We start from the raw sequence: 16419 nt of genomic DNA on the forward strand, positions 1-16419 counted from the left end.
GTGTGTGTGTGTGTGTGTGTGTGTGTGTGTGTGTGTGTGTGTGTGTGCAGGGTTCCCAGAAAGAGCTGCTGAACCTCTCCCAGCAGGATTACGCCAACCGCATCGAGGAGCTGAACCAGTCCCTGAAGGAGGCCTGGGCCTCGGATCAGAAGGTCAAAGCCCTGAAGATCGTCATCCAGGTAACCCAGCAGTTGAAAACACACCAAAAATAATGGAGAGAAAAACCTTCATGCTCCTTCAGTCACATTAACCACCTCTCTCACCTCTGGATATAAGAAAAAAAAAAAACATAAACGCTGATCTGCGATCTGTTTTCCAAGTGCTCGAAGCTTCTGTCCGACACCTCCGTGATCCAGTTCTACCCCAGCAAGTTTGTCCTCATTACTGATATCCTCGACACTTTCGGTGCGTAAAGAACACCTCGTATCTCTCAGTTCAGAAAAGAAAACAATAAAAAAGACATTGCTAGTTGTCTGACTGCAGTCTCACTTGTCTGTAGGCCGGCTGGTGTACGACAGAATCTGGACCATGTGTTCAGACCCACGACCGCTACCGGGTACGTGGAGAAGACTCTCGAAAAATCCAGTCAAACCTTTTTTTTTTTTTTTTTTTTTTTTTTTCAAGCTTCTGAGGTGATGGATGTATTGTCCGTGTCTGTCTCTGTCTCCCTCCTCAGACTCATTCACAGTCGACGACGTGAACGACACGGCCAAGGAGACGTGCCTCAACTGGTTCTTCAAGATCGCGTCCATCAGAGAGCTCCTGCCCAGATTGTATCCTTTTCCCCCCCATCAGCAGCAGTGTGTCACAGCTTAAATCTGCTGATATATCAGTTTGTCAGAGAGTATCTTCTCATAACACCACATCTTACGTTTGTCTCCGTGACATCCCTCGATCGTCAAAGACACGCTCCTTACCTCGTGTAGAAATTTGACTCTTTGACCGCTGCGAACAGATACGTCGAGGCTGCCATTCTCAAGTGCAACCGCTTCATGAACAAATGGTTTGTTTTTTTTCCCTTTCAGATCTACGCACAATGCGTTTAGCTTCAATGTTCTTTTGGTATTCTGCCTTTACTTGCTCCAATTCTTCAGTTCAGCAATGTTAGATTTGTATCTGATCCATCAGAATTACCCTTTGGATGGTGATTTGAAAGATTTGGGGATATATTTGTTACAACGGACCAACAAAGTAGTCCCTTTCTGTCCCTCCACCCTTCACAGCGGGATTCAGGAGACGCTCCCTCGGTTGACGGCGATGATCAGAGGGATCGGAGACCCCTTGGTGGCGGCGTACGCCAGAGCTTACCTCTGCAGGGTGAGACATGCTCACGTCTTTCAATTTTTCTCTCCTGATTCTGAGCACCCCCCTCGGCAGTCTGGGCCCAGAGGTAACAGTGCTCTCTCCCTCCAGGTGGGCATGGAAGTCGCCCCCCACCTGAAGGACAGCCTGAACCGCAACTTCTTCGACCTGCTGGGCGCCTTCCGGCAGATCAGCAGTGAGAGCGTCCAGAACCAGCTGGTCCTGCAGAGGGTGGAGGTGCCCGAGTACCTGACGCTTTATTCGCCCGCCATCAACTGGATCCTGCAGTGCATCGCCTACAGAGCTCCAGAGGCATGCAGTCACACACCGTTTTACTTGAACTTATTTAGCTTCATTTTTTCAAACCTAAAGATATAAAATAGCGGTGTTTTCAGTGGGAAAAGTCAGGCTCAGTCAAAACCCTTATATAGACGGAGGCACGTGTGTTTTTAATGCTGTTTGTTTTTCCACGTCAGCCTCTGCTAACGGAGATGATGGAGAGATGCAAGAAGCTGGGGAACAAGTGAGTGCTTTTAAAGACACTGTCATAATGAGGTGGATTTCATTGGGAGGCTTCTTTCCTGTTGGTGAAAGGTAACGTGCTTCTGAACAGGAAGTACACGTCTTCATTCTCCTCAGGAGCGAAATATATATTTTGATGTGTATAGTCTTTCTACCTCATGTCAGATTGAATCAAATATTGGAAGATTTATATTTGTCTTTCTGATCCGTTATATCGTACGATGATCAACAGGAAAAAAAACATTTTTCAAACTTATATAACGTTTATTTTTTTGACGATTCAAACAATTGGGAACCAGTTCTTAAAAATCCGTTTTAATTAACAGAAGAAGAACACAATGCACTCACCAAAAGTTTTACACAGCTTTTACTCGAGTGTTTCAATAGTTTCTGGTTTCGGTGAAATAAAATGTCCCTTTAACCTCAAAGATTACAACGTGTTCCCGTTTCCCCCATAGTGCTTTGCTGCTGAATTCAGTCATGAGGGCGTTCAGGCCAGAGTTTGTCGCGGCCAGAGCCACCGACTTCATCGGGATGATCAAAGACTGCGACGAGGCCGGCTTCCCAAAGGTCAGAGGGCATGAACACGTGTAATACGCTGGTCCAGTAAATGTAAATATGTGAAGGGATATTACAGCAAACCTTGGGAGGTTATGAAATTGAAGTCTCCTGTCCCAATGAGGTGTGGGTTTAAGTAGTCTAAATGTGCTTAGAATATAAATTGGAAGCTTGATTGTCGTCGTCTCTCCAGCATCTGTTGTTTGGATCTCTGGGTCGCAGTCTGGCCTGTGCCGACCCCCCAGAATCGGAAAGGCTGACGATCCTCAATGAAGCCTGGAAGGTCGTCACCAAAGTCCGCAGCCCCCAGGTACTGTAGGAATGACAATGCTGCTTTCACACAGGCGTGCACATTCAGGTTATGACTGTGACTGTTTCTTGTATTTAGGATTACGTCAACTGTGCCGAGATCTGGGTGGAGTTCACCTGCCGACACTTCTCCGTGAGTAAAGCGCCGCAGGGAGGAGGAGTTGTAACACCTTTTGTTCCTTAAAGTTCACCTTTTCTTTAATTCTTTTTTTTGTCTCTTGGCTCTCAGAAACGTGAGGTTAACACCGTTCTGGCTGACGTCATCAAACACATGACCCCTGACCGGGCGTTTGAGGATGCTTATCCTCAGGTTAGCAGCTCATTGGCTAACGGAAGCATTCTGCCTCCTCCTGCCATGTGCTCTGTGGTGACTCTTGTCTTGTCTTGTTCCTCCTCCAGCTGCAGTCAGTGATCAGGAAGATCCTCACCTACTTCTACGACTTCTCCGTCCTCTTCTCCATGGTGAGCGACCGCCTCTTCAAGATACGCACCGCCAACAAGTTTGCATTCTGGAGGCCTGAAATAAGCGGCCTTCATCGTGCCACAGTTCCACAATGTCCCCCTGATTTTTCCTGTTCCCCAGGAGCGCTTCCTGCCGTTTCTAGACATGTTCCAGAAGGACAGTGTGAGGGTAGAGGTGTGTAGATCCATCATGGAGATCTTCATCAGGTAAGAGCCACCTCAGAGACAGAGTTTGATGAATGAGATTTATCTGCTTTGTGACAAAAAAAAAAAAAAATTACAAATGTTGGACTTCTAATTGGTGTCCGTCTGCTGCAGACACCAAGAAGAGCCCACCAGGGACCCGGTTATCCTAAACGCCATGTTGCACATCTGCAAGACCATGCACGACTCTGTCAAGTAGGGTGTGTGTGTGTGTGTGTGTGTGTGAGAGATATACTTAGAATTACCTCTGTAGCTGTTGTCTGTTAGGGGCTCGGGAATTTGTTATTTTGTCATTATTTCAATAATAATTTAGATTTTAGTTATTTTCAGTGATTTTAAACACCTTGTTTTCTTCTTAGTTTCAGTTCTTTAAACGTAGATTGTAAACATGGAGAGATATTTCATCTGCCGTCTGTCGACCCGCCCGGCAGCAGCCTTCACTCGGTCAGCTGTTTGCTCTCTGTATTGCAGCGCTCTCACTCTGGAGGACGAGAAAAGATCTCTGGCTCTGCTGATCATCGGCTTCATCCGCATGGTGAGACTCCTCAGACCTTTGTCTGTGCTTTAGAAGTAAGGCCGGTGTTATGTTGTTCACGGTCAACAAAACTATTCATTAGTAACTCTTACAGTAACATTACTAAATGGTTTATTTTTTTAGAGGTTAAATGATTTCCTTAAAAACGCTGGTGGCGTGGTAGTGTTTAGGAAACGTTACCCAATCAGTAGGAAATAGCGTATTTGTTGGGGACTATTTTCAGCTGCAGATTAATACACATTTGGAGCTCTTGTGAATATTCCTGGCAGCAGGACAGTGTACGTGGGATTGAATCAAATAAATTACAAAGCCCACGTTCATGGAAATGAAGAAACCTGTCACTCAGTACACATTTAACATATTTTTAAAACAATGAAACTCTATGGAGCACCTTGGTGGCCAAGTGGTTACAGTGCACGCTTATAACTGCAATGTTGCATGTCACACCCCCTCGCTCTCTGGCCCCCATCGCTACACTGTCGTCTGTCAAATATAGGTGAAAATGCCCCCGACCCCCCCAAAAAAAAAAAAAAATCTTGAAAAGAAACTAATGGAGCTATATCGCGTAAAGGAGTAAAGGAGTAAACTACACCGATAAATATTTATTTTGAGCTCTAAATGTTTGGAAAATGTTGTGATTTTTGACCAATGCAACAGTCAATTCATGACTATCTTTGAGTAAATCTGTAAGAACTCTTTTCTCTCTTCTTGACACTCACACATTCTGTCTGTGTGTCCGTCATCGTGTTCAGGTTTCTTTTGGTCGAGACTTCGAGCAGCAGTTGAGTTTCTGTGTGGAGGCGCGAGCCACCTTCTGTAACCTGGAGTCGGTGCTGGTGCAGCTCATTCACGTCAGTATAAATCCATGTGTGCGTGTTCCAACATTCATGCACACGCACGCAGCATCCTCATTGTTCTCCCTGTCGTTTCCTAGACGGTGAACCAGCTGGCGATGGAGACCAGTAGGGTGATGAGAGGGAGTCACTCCCGCAAAACGGCGGCCTTCGTCAGGGTGAGTGGACACGCGCGGCATCTGATCACTGCAGGCCACCGTGAGATCCCACGGGATGAGATTTCAGCCGTGGCCGAGTAACGTCGGCTTCAGATGTCGGATGCTTTGACTCAAGGACTCTTATCGTTCCCCTTTCCTCCAGGCGTGCGCTGCCTACAGCTTCATCACCATCCCGTCTCTCAGCAGCATCTTCAGCCGTCTCAGCCTTTATTTGCTGTCCGGTCAGGTTGCGTTGGCAAATCAGTGTCTCTCCCAGGGTGAGCAGCTGCTTCCTTTCAAATTTTACACGAGGTGTAAGAATTCAGGGCACATTCAATTTCAGGTCAATTTTCAGCAATTCTTCACGTTCTTTTTTTTGTCCTCTCCAATCCTTTCCTCTCTTCCTTCTTTATTTTCTCTCTTCTTTTTTATTGTTCCCTCCCGTCCTCGTTCATTCCTTGCTGCCTCCTCCCTCTCTCTTTTCCCTCTCTCCGTCCTTCTTTCCGCACCTCCAGCGGATGCTTTCCTAAAAGCAGCGGTCAGTCTTCTTCCGGAGGTTCCTCGCTCCATCAGCGTGGAGGGGAAACATCGCTCTTCTGAGAGCTTCCTGCTGGACTTCATCAACAACTTCCTGGCTACGCTGCTGGTTGTCCCGGTAAACACAATCCCTTCCTCAGCCTTTTTAGAAGAGAAATATGAGGAAAGTCAAAGCAAGGAAACAAACAGCTCAGTTAGGAGTTCTGATGTGAGTCGAAGAAGATGAAGTACCAAACCAGCAGCCCAACATGTGCATGTGTCTGAATGTGTTTTCAGGACCATCCGGAGCATGGCGTGCTCTACCTAGTCCGCGGTTTGCTCAACATGGTGCAGGATTACACCTGGGAGGACAACAGTGACGCCAAGGTGCGGGTGTACATCAGCGCTCTGCCCCTGCTGGCTGCCATGAGCCAAGAAACATACCTCTACTCCATCCCTAAAGGTACATGTACACACACAGCGTCGTTAGAATATCTCAGATACAGTGGAATCCAAATTACTGCCCGTGTTTGTTTTCTTTTTTACTAAAAGACAAATCAACCAACACTGTTACTGTTCCACTTTTTTTGCAAGTTGTAGTGTTTTGTAGAGGGATTTTCTGTGAGTGTTTTTTCAGCTAAATTTCTCTTTTTCGTCGTTCCTGGTCCCAGTCGACTCCAATGAGACACTTTACGGAGGAGACCCCAAGTTTCTATCGGAGATCAACAAGCTGTGTGAGACTCTGATCGGACAGATCCTGGACCATCTGAAGACCCTCTGTCGGGACGAGGTGAGGCAGAAAGCGGCTCACTGCCACCAGCAAGACGGTTTTCTTTTTTTCTCATGCTGCACTTTAATTTTCCTCAGAAGCTGATTTCTATCTAATAACGAAAACACCACCATCGTTTTGCCCTCTTGCAGCAGAGCACACGGCGTCAAGGTGCCATGGCCTTTTCCCTGTTCGGTGTCCTGCTGGCTCATGGGGACCTGAGGAACAACAAGCTGAGCCAGCTGGCCGTCAACCTGTGGAACCTCAGCCACAAACACGGACACTGTGAGACTCGAGTCTCAGTGAGTTCACACCCACACCTCCAACACATTCACCAGATTCCTCAAGCAGCTGCACCCAGAACTCTTTGAATGTTTTCTGCACTTGGTCCAGATTACGGTCTCATTCATTTCAGTGAACGGTGCTTCGTGTGAATGCAGCCTGTCTCCTCTCTCTGTTCCAGGTCAGAACCCTTGAGTACATCAAACACCAGGCTCAGCAGGCTGACATGACCCACCTGTCAGATACAGTCCAGAGGCTGGCCCTTCAGTCCTGCACCTGAACGTCAGCCTCCGCAACCTCTGCAGAATGTTTGTGTAAATAAAAGATAACCAGAAGCACAAAGAAGAAGAAAACATGCCTGAATGTATTTTGCTTTGTGGATTTTTTGGTGCATTTTAGCACTAAAAAACAATTGGTTTGGACCAATATATAATAAAAACAATAATTGTAGACTGAAGTTACAGAAAGAGGGTCTTGTGCCACAAGTCCTTGTTTATACCATTTTGAAGCCTAACAATAGGAACTACTTGCACACTGTTATAGAACAATTAAATATATGTGTGTATGTGTATGTGTGTGTGTGTAGATTATATTATCTTATAAGACTAAAATGTGTTCTGTGTTATGTCCATACAGGTGCTTATGGGAACCTATCTCTTCTGCTGGACTAATTGTGAGGTTACCAGATGACACCACAACAGAGTAGCTTTAACTGTTTCGTGTTCTTCTGAGAATGGAACCTCTTCCAGCCATGTTAATGGCTGTGAACTGCAGTAGATAAACTAACTGTTGTAGATAGTGGAACTGCTATTAAAACTAAATGCAAAACATGCAAATGCCTCGTGGTCCACACGGCTACCCGATGCATCAACATGTCTTCTCTGTCTCCGATGGACCTATCCTTTCATTTTGTGTCTCTTGCAGTAGAATGCCTCACTTCTCTCTATTCACTTCTCTCAACAACTGTGCAAACATGAACAATACATGTCTATAGCTTCAGGGTTCACAGTAATTAACAAGTTAAATGATAAAGATTTTGAATTGTAACTACTTTACTCTGTATTTTTATTCAATAACAAATGCACTCATCACTTATCCATCTTGCAAAAGCACATTCTGGTCATGTGACAAATCCAATCTGGATCATGTTTCAATTGTTGCAGAACTTCCCTGTTATATTCTATAACTATAGCTTATAAAACAATAAGCTCCCAGTTGGCCTAAAAATATTACAACAGGGGTTTAATTAAAGGTTAAACAACTAGAATACAACTGAATTTGTGAATGTATTGAAACACATCAGTATGGATGTATCTTTTTTGATTTGTTGTGTACAAGCTGACGTACCAATGTGTTGCTATTAAGTATCTTATGAACTTATTGTTTTTTTTGTATATTTTCTTTAATCCTACATTCAAACATACTACATCCTATTAACCCATGCACTTTGTTTATGCACACCATGAAGCCAGACAAAAAAAGGACAGGACAATATATGTTTCAAGACATTCTCAAACTCTTCTCAGTTGTAGTTTATTTACTTAATTAGTGAATCAAGGTGAATGACAAGGCAAACACTCCTTTAGTAAAAACGAAAAAATATTATCAAAAACAAAAGCAAACAGCTGTAATGTCAGACAGGCCTTTTTTTTTTTTTTTTCTACTGCCAGACAATTAAAGGAGAATTCTAACAAAACTGATTTTCAGGTTGGCAAAAAAAAAAAAAAAAAAAAAAAAAAGATGTGACAATCGACACTGAATAATAAAACTCTTGGTATGTGAGTAGAAGGGCATGTTCTGTCATATTGTTTGACGGATGGATGTCTTGGGAAATGTGTACTGTTGAGCAACCTGAAAGTCAATTGTTCTTGGATGAGCCTTTAGACGGTAGGCCGCTGTGATTTAACGGAGAGCCGATCAGGAGAAATGGGACTTATCATGACTGAGACAATACTGTTAAAGCGGAGTCTTTAAATATGTATTTGCATTTGTAGTTCTTCAATCTTTGGTGACTGCTGCCGTTAACCCTTTGACTGCCACGTCGCTGGTCTCTTTCTCTGCATCTTCAACATTAGACAGACGTAATCACAGCAGAGTGCATTGACAACTCAACACCATTCTATCCGTCCCTCTGTACAGCATGCCAAAATGGCCAATATTAAAGCTTATGAAACAAATAATGTAAATAAATGAGTAAAAAGTTTAAAAAGGACCCAAATAACCTGTTATGTATTCAACAGCTAATATTCATGGAATTTTTTCATCCTTTGTTTCAGTGACGTTGTTTTCCTCATTAATATAGGAACCCTAGAATAATATTCCCTAAACATCAGTTCACTTTTACCAATAAATGATCTTGTATATTTAAATGCTTTACTCTACATATTCAAACTTATCTTTTTCATCATTTCTTATTTAGTATTGGTCACTTTGGTGTTCAGTCCCACACAGAAGTAAATAAACATTACTCTAAACCTGGACTTTCCTACTATTAAGTTTAAATTGGACTTCAAGGGGGGGTGGGGGATGTGACCCCCCTTTAAGATTATCTGGAGCACAGTTAGGTCTTTTTACCTAAAATTTGAATCCTGAAACTGACCAGACCTGGACTGATCGAATGTCCCTACAAGGACAAAAAGATGCTGAAGATTGAAATATGTGAGAAAAGAAAGCTGTGAAGAGGAACGAGCAGAGCGAGAGTGTTCTGGGCTGACAATAGCTGCTGATGAACAGCAGCTATTGTTTAAAAATCACACTTCTGATTGTGCACTGGCTGAACTGATGTTGGGGCTACTGATCCACAGGGGGGGGAAAAAAAAAAAAAAAAACAGAAAGCGACTAAAGACTAAATCAGAAACAGTAAACAGCTGGTTTAAATATTAGCATTTTGTAACATAAGCGAAATGCACTCCAACTCGTTTGCATTTTCAAAGATCACTTTACAGACTTGAACGCTTTGACTTTTTATTTTTCACAGCGAAATGCAGACAGGAAGCCAGCGCCGACAAACAGGAGGTGCTTTAAACTCCTCACTGCTGGAAAGTTTGACTTGGCAACTGTAAAAGAACAGAAACATAATAAAAAGCCAAAAATGGGATTATTATTTATTTTTTTTTCCACACAATTCCTCTTGGGGATGCAAACGGCAGCAGTTCAGTAAGTGCACAGTAAAAAGTGGGACCTCTACAATGGAGCTATTAGACGTCTGTATACAGACAGCTCTATGTCTGCAGTAATCCACTGAAATAGAAATGACCGCCACCACTATGATCTGTGGGTTTGTTTGGTTGAGATTCAAGGTTCAAGATGACCTCCGATAGTGACTTTGTTGTCTTTTTGTCCATACTGCTCAAGGACAAAGAGATGAGAAACTGTAAGACGGCATCGACTACAAGTATTCAAATTTACTACCGAAAGAAGAGACTTTCAACAAGAACGTTGCTGAAAACTGCAACAGCAGCAGGGCTCTGATCGAGCTCCGTGCGGCTGTCTGGCAAACAAAACAGTTAAATACTTGTAGCGAGTTGAGTTGACTAAACCATCTTCTAATGACGTCATCGTCATCATTATGAAGACGGTGTTCTGGTGACTCTACCCTCTCCATCGGGAGACTCTAACCTTCCCCATCTCTTTGGAGCAAGTTGCCACAGGGAGAGGGCAGTTTGTTATCGCTCGTTTAACAATCATACACCCTACACAGAGAGCAAGAGTCCCACACTAACAAAAGTAATGATTCAAAGAAAACAATAGTATAACCTTACAATAATGCAACACGGGAAGAGGTTGCAGTTTGGCGCAGTCAGTCCCGGCACTGCTCAGAGGGATGTTTTGGCAGCCTGATACTTGCTCTGATTTTAAGACTGGGAAGGGTTATTTTTTTGGAGACGGCACGCCTCTGAAAACACGGACCGGTGCCATCGCCCAACCCTTTGTTGTGGAGGTGAAGGAGGGAGGCGGCGTGGTCTTCCTCCCTTTGTGTGTGTGTGTGTGTTCGTTTGTTCTCTTTGTCCTGGAGCCGGCTCAGTCCAGCTCTATGGGGCTGCTGTCCTCCTGGGCTTCTTCAGCCGTGTCGTCGTCCTCGCCCGAACCCATCAGGCTGTTCAGCAGGTTCCCTGCAGGACACGACACAGTGATCATCACGCTGTGCATACAATCATTTACACTGTACAGCAGCACTTTGTGCAGAGATCTTCTTCAAAAGTCTGTTTAGATATCATGTGTAGCATTTGAAAAGGACTAGTTACACACATTGCATTGCAGACGGATATGAGAAGATTGATAGTACTCTCATGTCTGTAGTGAAATATATACAGCTTGAGCTAGCAGCCAGTTAGCTTAGTTTAGCATAAAGACTGGAAGTTAGGGTTCCCCCAGTCCAGCTAGCCGACACTACAAACTCACATCTCCACTTGTTGCCTACTTGACAACAAGACGAAAGGAAGTCGCTTCATCCAGATAATATTTAGCTCCATATTTTCTGTACAGACATGAGTGGTGTCCATCTTCCATCTACCGTTTAGCAAGTCAGCGAATGAACATATTTCCCAAACTAATCATTTAATGTCTTTAATAAACCATCATACGTTTGTGTATTTAATAAATTGAATGCAGCACACCTGATCTGTGATACCTGAGGGGTTGAAACGTGTGATTCAACAGTGATGAGATCATACAGGGAGCTAAAAGTAGTTAATCTTACAGATGATCAGTAATTTATGTGAAAATAATCTGCTCTAACGTACAGAGTCTTGGTTCACTCACCTAGCAGTCCACCGTATGATGGCGACTGTTTGGGTGGAACACCAAAGAAAACTTGTCCTATTCTGTCGAGATACTGAGGAGCCAGGAAGTTGTCCAGAGGAGGAGGTAGAGGAAGACAGGGTTGTGAATAAGAGAGGTTGCAAAACTACAGACGAAGACATGTTTACATCTTGTTACGTCCCCGTCTAGTCTACAGCTAAGGGAGGAACATATGCCGGCTAAAGGCCACAGAAAATGCACAATAAAATAGCAGCACAAATACACAACTACGGATAAAGCGCGACTGACAATATTAAGGGAACGGCCTCGACTGGTAAAAACAATCCCACTTACTTAAATGTACAGCTATTTAGCTAAACCCCAAAACAAAAGACAATATAGGTATAACAAAGACTTGCCCATCTATATCACTTAAAGAAATAATATACAGCACACTGAAGTACAACTGAAATATTCCATCACAACACATATAAGACATAATTATTTAACCATTATACACACGGTGAAGTCCCTTTACTTAATGCGTGATTCATGGGAGGAAGTAGCTGACCATCAAGCAGTATGTTTAACACTCACCTCATTATACATGGGGTCCCTCTTCAGGGAAGGTTGATATTGCTCACATAACACTGTGAAAACTGTTAATTTACCCCTAAAGAAACAAAGAGAAGGAGGCTTTCTGATACTGTACATTATTACACTCAAACAAGTTACTGCAGTAAAGTACTGGAAGAACAAGCTCAGCAGTGGTTCAGACACTGTTGTATACTTTAGCCTCACTACATGAAGTCTATAGTTGGCTTTGTTCAAATGGGATTAGTGCTGCAGTAGGAAGTCAGCTAATGCTAGCTGAGGTGTCTGTACAGATATCCGATAGAATAATACATCATCACAAGACATTAAGGTCATAATTCTACATTAACAATATATCATAAATGTATCTATACCTAGGGTCTTGAGTGTTAACACAATAAATCAAACTTACCCATCCACTGCCAGCAGCAGAAACCAAATAAAGTTTAGTAGAGGCTGGACGAAGGGAGGGCCCTTCTCTATGGACGGGTGTTTCTCTGTGTACGTGCTGAACACCACAGAAGCGCCGTTTTTGTTCTTTAAGCAGAGGAACCTGTAGGGCGGAGGATCAGAGAAGAGAAGGACAGAAATAGAGGACAAAGACAATAGGAGAAGATGGGAAAGAAAATGTGACACGGAAGATGGAGAGAGCGAGAGAGAAAACCAGAGACACAGAGAGATCAAACACTTGAAAGAAACTGCAGACAGACAACGGATATGACAAACATACTGAGGAGGATGCATCAATACCACTCTCTCCGCTGCGTGTACAGAGTCGGAATACTACACCTTAAATCCAACAAATAGTTACATTTGCTGACATGGAAAGTCATTTAAACTTTTACATTGCGACGATGTCAAAAACAAACATTGGCGTTTGACTTACTGTAGGACGGCCTGCGCCACAAACATGTCGACCTCGCTGCGGAAGCCTCGTGACGCCGAATACTCCACCAGCATCTGTGCACAGCCCTCACCGTCAGACGAATGTAGGAAGTGGTAACGGGACTCACTGTAGTTTTGCTCTGGAGTCACAACAGTTGAAGGATTGAATATAGAACAATGTTAAGATATTAACTGGCAGCTTGCACATTGGGAACAATATTATGGGCGCCAAACATCCATGGCACACACCGAATACAGTATACGGTACAGAAGAATTAGTACAGAAGCTGGGAATCGCCTCGTCACTCTTACTCCGGCCTGCTGGGAACGCAGTGACCGGAGGAGCACTTCAACCTCTCGGTTAGCGTACAGCACAAAGTCGCTTCATTAAAGCAGCACAATTCCTCTGTCACACTTGGAGGCTTCCAACGCACGTCTTTTCGAACAACATTGCTTCATGAGGAGTCCACACGCGCCGTTTTTACGCCTCTTCTGGACACCTCTGTTCGCGCTCAGCGTCTCTTCATCCCTCAGTGCGTGCGGGAGTGTAGACCTTACCCCCTAAACGGCGTTGTTTCGAGGCTGCTGTCTGCCAGGCATTGCCCTTTGTGCCTGTGTGTAACGCAGCCTGCTGGGGATTCCACTTGGCCCTTTCGGCCTGAGCCCCCCATGGATTACGCTCCGACACATGCACCAGCGACGAACGCTCTGGCTTGGCTTGTCTCCATGACATGACCCGGGGAGGACTCCGCCAGACGTTTCTGCGTTGTCAGCTGAGATGGACAGCATAGCGCTGCAACACGCGTATTTTGCTTTAATTAAACGGCATTGATTTTGAGTATTCCGTTAATCTTTAATATGGTGGTTTGTATTTTTTTATTGAATAAGAAGCATTTTCGAAAAGGTTTAGTGTGTTTGATGCTTGTTTGAAATCCAGAGCTGTTATGAATACCAAAATCAAAAACCTAACACTACACAATTAGAATGACAATGCGTTATTATCCTCTACATTTAATGAACTAAATAATTACCTTTCCACAAGGTGACAGCTAGCAGCTGGTGTAGTTTTGGGTGACCCAACTTGCCGGGACCTCCTGTGGACCATTTCAAGGCTCTGGACACAAATGCGACTCTCTCTGGAGAGTTCTGGTCCATCCGGCTGAACAGCTTAGCCAGGCTTTCTGCAACAATCACATATGCAAACACACACAACCCCAACAGCATCAGAGGATGTCCCTTCTATGCCCCTCCGTGTGAAAGGCGGTGTTCTCTGAACATCCTGACAATTTAATGCTGCAGTATTTATGAAAAAGGTATCACTTTACAGACTAGAGCTGTCCCAAAGAAATCCAGCACATCTCTAACAGTATCAAGGCCAATCAATAGTGGATCTGTATTGGCTATGTATGTAAAGCCCAATCCATCACCAACTGCGATCTGGGTATGCCAGCTGTCAAAAATGCCTCATTGTATTAAAAGACTGGTACTGATTGATCAGGACATACCACTGTAAATAATGTATATTTTTTAATGTACAGAATATCTTCATACATTTCATTTGTCTTGTCAAACAATATTCACTTCCACAAAAAGCTGAATTGTATCTTTCAGAGGCAATTTTGAAAATTCTAAATGCATGTGCTTCTTATTTGTGTAGATCTTGCTTTGGAAGGTACTGTATGGATGTTTAACAATAGCGCAGTAGCAATACGATGGCAATGGCTTAAGGCTGCCACTCACCTAATATTTCATCTTCGACTTTTGTCTCAGATTTCTCCAACACCTCCAGTACCAGCATGGACAGGTCTGCTGCACTGTTTTGCTGTAGATGAAAACACAATTAAGTGCATCTTTGATTCCATCATTTCTAAAGAATTGGATATTTTTGCAAAAGCAATTGGTGGATGGGAGAATAAGCTTAATCAATCATGAATTCATCACCCAACTAGCAAACTGGCATCTAACGGATTCCTGGCTTCATTTACAAGCACAATGAATTCTGTCTGGATGCTTACATTACACTACTACTCTAAAAACAAAGTGTATTCATAGTGTGACCAGTAATAATCTGATGTCAACATCAGCATTCTGCACACAAAGATGGACTCCATGCAAAAGTTACATTCTTACATGTGCCGTTTCACTTGTGAATCACAAGCTTATAGATACTACTCTGGTATTACAACTATACTAAAGTAGAAAATAAATACTGTCAATCAACAATACTGCTTTAAACCATAATATTATCGTTCCCCTATCTGCTATGTGTACATAAACAATGTGGGCACTTTAAAAGCAAAACCTGCCATGGGACATAACAGGCCAGCTAATCGAGCAGAGATCGCGTGCAGCATTTATACCTGGTTGTAGCTGAAGAAAAGTAGAGCGCCGTTGTGCATCAGCTCCCTGGCCTCCGCATGTTTAGCCTGTGACATGTACCTGAGGAAGGACAGGAGCGTCAGCAGCATTACACACGAGATACCGGCTGCTTATCAAGATAGACACAAGCCTTTTATGCATCACTCAAGACCCTCCCTGCATTGGGCTACAATATAAGATACATGCACGATGGTTTCAATGTGAATGTTGCAATGAATATAACTTTCTTTGAGACCACAGTTCAGCTGCAGCATTTTTAGACTCCCCATCTGGCCCGTATTAGAGAATTCCAGGAAATACTACTGTAATTACCAACGTTAGTCATGAGAAAGACAATGACGAAGAGGTTAGAAGGGTAACAAACTCGCTCTCTGATACGGAGGAGGATTAGCTTCAATTGGATTGGATTCAGAACAAATCATCTGCTTTATTAAACTATGCTTCAGGCAGATAAAGTACAATAAATACATAAATATACTAGGCAGGAGGCAAAACATGTCTAACGTTAGCCATCATAGTTCAGATTGTGGCGGTGCAGTATGCGGCTAACTGGCTAAATGCTAACACAGCTGGATAGCTTCAACACACGTTTAGGTTAACAACGCAGTTAACCGCTATATTCTGTTAATGTAACGTTACATGTGAAGTATCTTTTCCGATAACGCATAAATACGGGTGCTTTGACTGTTGTAATAGAAGGTCTGTCATTAGTTGTGCTGCTAAACACGTAGCTAGCAAGCTACCTAGCAGTAGTTAGCAGTCCCATTACGTGATTATAGATTGACAGCACAAGTGTTCACACAAACCGACGGACCAAGATGAGTGGGTGGGTCCGCGGTGAATTCAGCCAATCACAAACGGACAGACGTGTAAGCAAGGTTGACAGTGGAATGATCTGGAACAGACAGGCCCCAAAGCCAAATGACAGCTACAACTGCACATATTAACACGAGACGAAGTCTTACCTAAAAAATAAAGTCCTGTACATCTGATGCGCTTCATAATAATCCCCCTTTTCTACACTGGCTCGCAGTTTTCCTTCAACCCTCTGTACGCCTCCACGGTTTCTGGCACTGGAGCACCTCAGAGACTCCTGCTCCGACATTGTTGCTCCGCAGCAGCACTCGAGCCAAGTGTTTTCAGTGGGAAACCGGAAAGCTATAAACAAAACAGACCCTCCTCGCTTGCCGTAGCCGGTGTGTTGCGGTTATTTGGTTGAGAGGAGCGTGAACCACACAGTTCATGAAACCTTGTGACGGCAACATGCCATGCACCCTGAAGGCAGCATCGTTATAAGGGGTTGGGGAAAATACAATTATTTTTTGGGTTAGTGAAAGATCCCGGTCATGGGCATGATCATCTGTCTTGATG

At 43.6% G+C, this 16419-nt stretch overlaps 2 protein-coding genes across 3 annotated transcripts in view; one reads left to right on the forward strand and one right to left on the reverse strand.

The window, feature by feature from the left end:
- The window catches only part of vps35l (VPS35 endosomal protein sorting factor like), a 10301-nt gene extending 2206 nt beyond the window's left edge, over positions 1 to 8095 (forward strand). Inside the window, exons 7-31 of one of the 2 annotated variants that reach the window (XM_031843517.1) lie at positions 51 to 179; positions 321 to 405; positions 500 to 556; positions 677 to 773; positions 956 to 1003; positions 1224 to 1317; positions 1414 to 1614; positions 1779 to 1825; positions 2283 to 2394; positions 2576 to 2692; positions 2771 to 2824; positions 2921 to 3001; positions 3091 to 3153; positions 3275 to 3360; positions 3472 to 3552; positions 3829 to 3892; positions 4645 to 4743; positions 4827 to 4904; positions 5047 to 5161; positions 5399 to 5538; positions 5697 to 5862; positions 6071 to 6189; positions 6321 to 6470; positions 6632 to 6764; positions 7087 to 8095. In XM_031843517.1, coding sequence (XP_031699377.1) covers positions 51 to 179; positions 321 to 405; positions 500 to 556; positions 677 to 773; positions 956 to 1003; positions 1224 to 1317; positions 1414 to 1614; positions 1779 to 1825; positions 2283 to 2394; positions 2576 to 2692; positions 2771 to 2824; positions 2921 to 3001; positions 3091 to 3153; positions 3275 to 3360; positions 3472 to 3552; positions 3829 to 3892; positions 4645 to 4743; positions 4827 to 4904; positions 5047 to 5161; positions 5399 to 5538; positions 5697 to 5862; positions 6071 to 6189; positions 6321 to 6470; positions 6632 to 6730 — 2382 coding nt within the window. In that variant the 3' untranslated portion in view covers positions 6731 to 6764; positions 7087 to 8095. Of the gene's footprint in view, positions 1 to 50; positions 180 to 320; positions 406 to 499; positions 557 to 676; positions 774 to 955; positions 1004 to 1223; positions 1318 to 1413; positions 1615 to 1778; positions 1826 to 2282; positions 2395 to 2575; positions 2693 to 2770; positions 2825 to 2920; positions 3002 to 3090; positions 3154 to 3274; positions 3361 to 3471; positions 3553 to 3828; positions 3893 to 4644; positions 4744 to 4826; positions 4905 to 5046; positions 5162 to 5398; positions 5539 to 5696; positions 5863 to 6070; positions 6190 to 6320; positions 6471 to 6631; positions 6804 to 7086 lie in introns of those variants that run through there. The other variant, XM_031843516.1, reaches the window with a different exon arrangement.
- On the reverse strand, positions 7947 to 16186 carry get4 (guided entry of tail-anchored proteins factor 4). The gene is made up of 9 exons (XM_031843518.1): positions 16014 to 16186; positions 15030 to 15108; positions 14410 to 14491; positions 13701 to 13850; positions 12671 to 12809; positions 12197 to 12337; positions 11788 to 11863; positions 11212 to 11284; positions 7947 to 10562 (listed from the first exon to the last, which is right to left on the reverse strand). The coding sequence occupies exons 1-9, from the start codon at positions 16151 to 16153 to the stop codon at positions 10471 to 10473; spliced, it is 972 nt and encodes a 323-aa protein (XP_031699378.1). The 5' UTR covers positions 16154 to 16186; the 3' UTR covers positions 7947 to 10470.
- Between the last annotated feature and the right edge of the window lie 233 nt (positions 16187 to 16419).

This window comes from Anarrhichthys ocellatus, unplaced genomic scaffold (genome assembly GCF_004355925.1).
Source record: "Anarrhichthys ocellatus isolate YVR2014 unplaced genomic scaffold, GSC_Weel_1.0 scaffold4, whole genome shotgun sequence".
Classification (NCBI taxonomy): domain Eukaryota; kingdom Metazoa; phylum Chordata; class Actinopteri; order Perciformes; family Anarhichadidae; genus Anarrhichthys; species Anarrhichthys ocellatus.

Coding starts and splice junctions, on each gene's coding strand:
- get4 (XM_031843518.1), bottom strand. CDS start 16,153: ATGTCGGAGCAGGAGTCTCTGAGGTGCTCCAGTGCCAGAAACCGTGGA. Junction 13,851..14,409: donor AGTCGAAGATGAAATATTAG/GTGAGTGGCAGC, acceptor TGATTGTTGCAG/AAAGCCTGGCTAAGCTGTTC. Junction 12,338..12,670: donor GTGGCGCAGGCCGTCCTACA/GTAAGTCAAACG, acceptor TCCGCCCTACAG/GTTCCTCTGCTTAAAGAACA.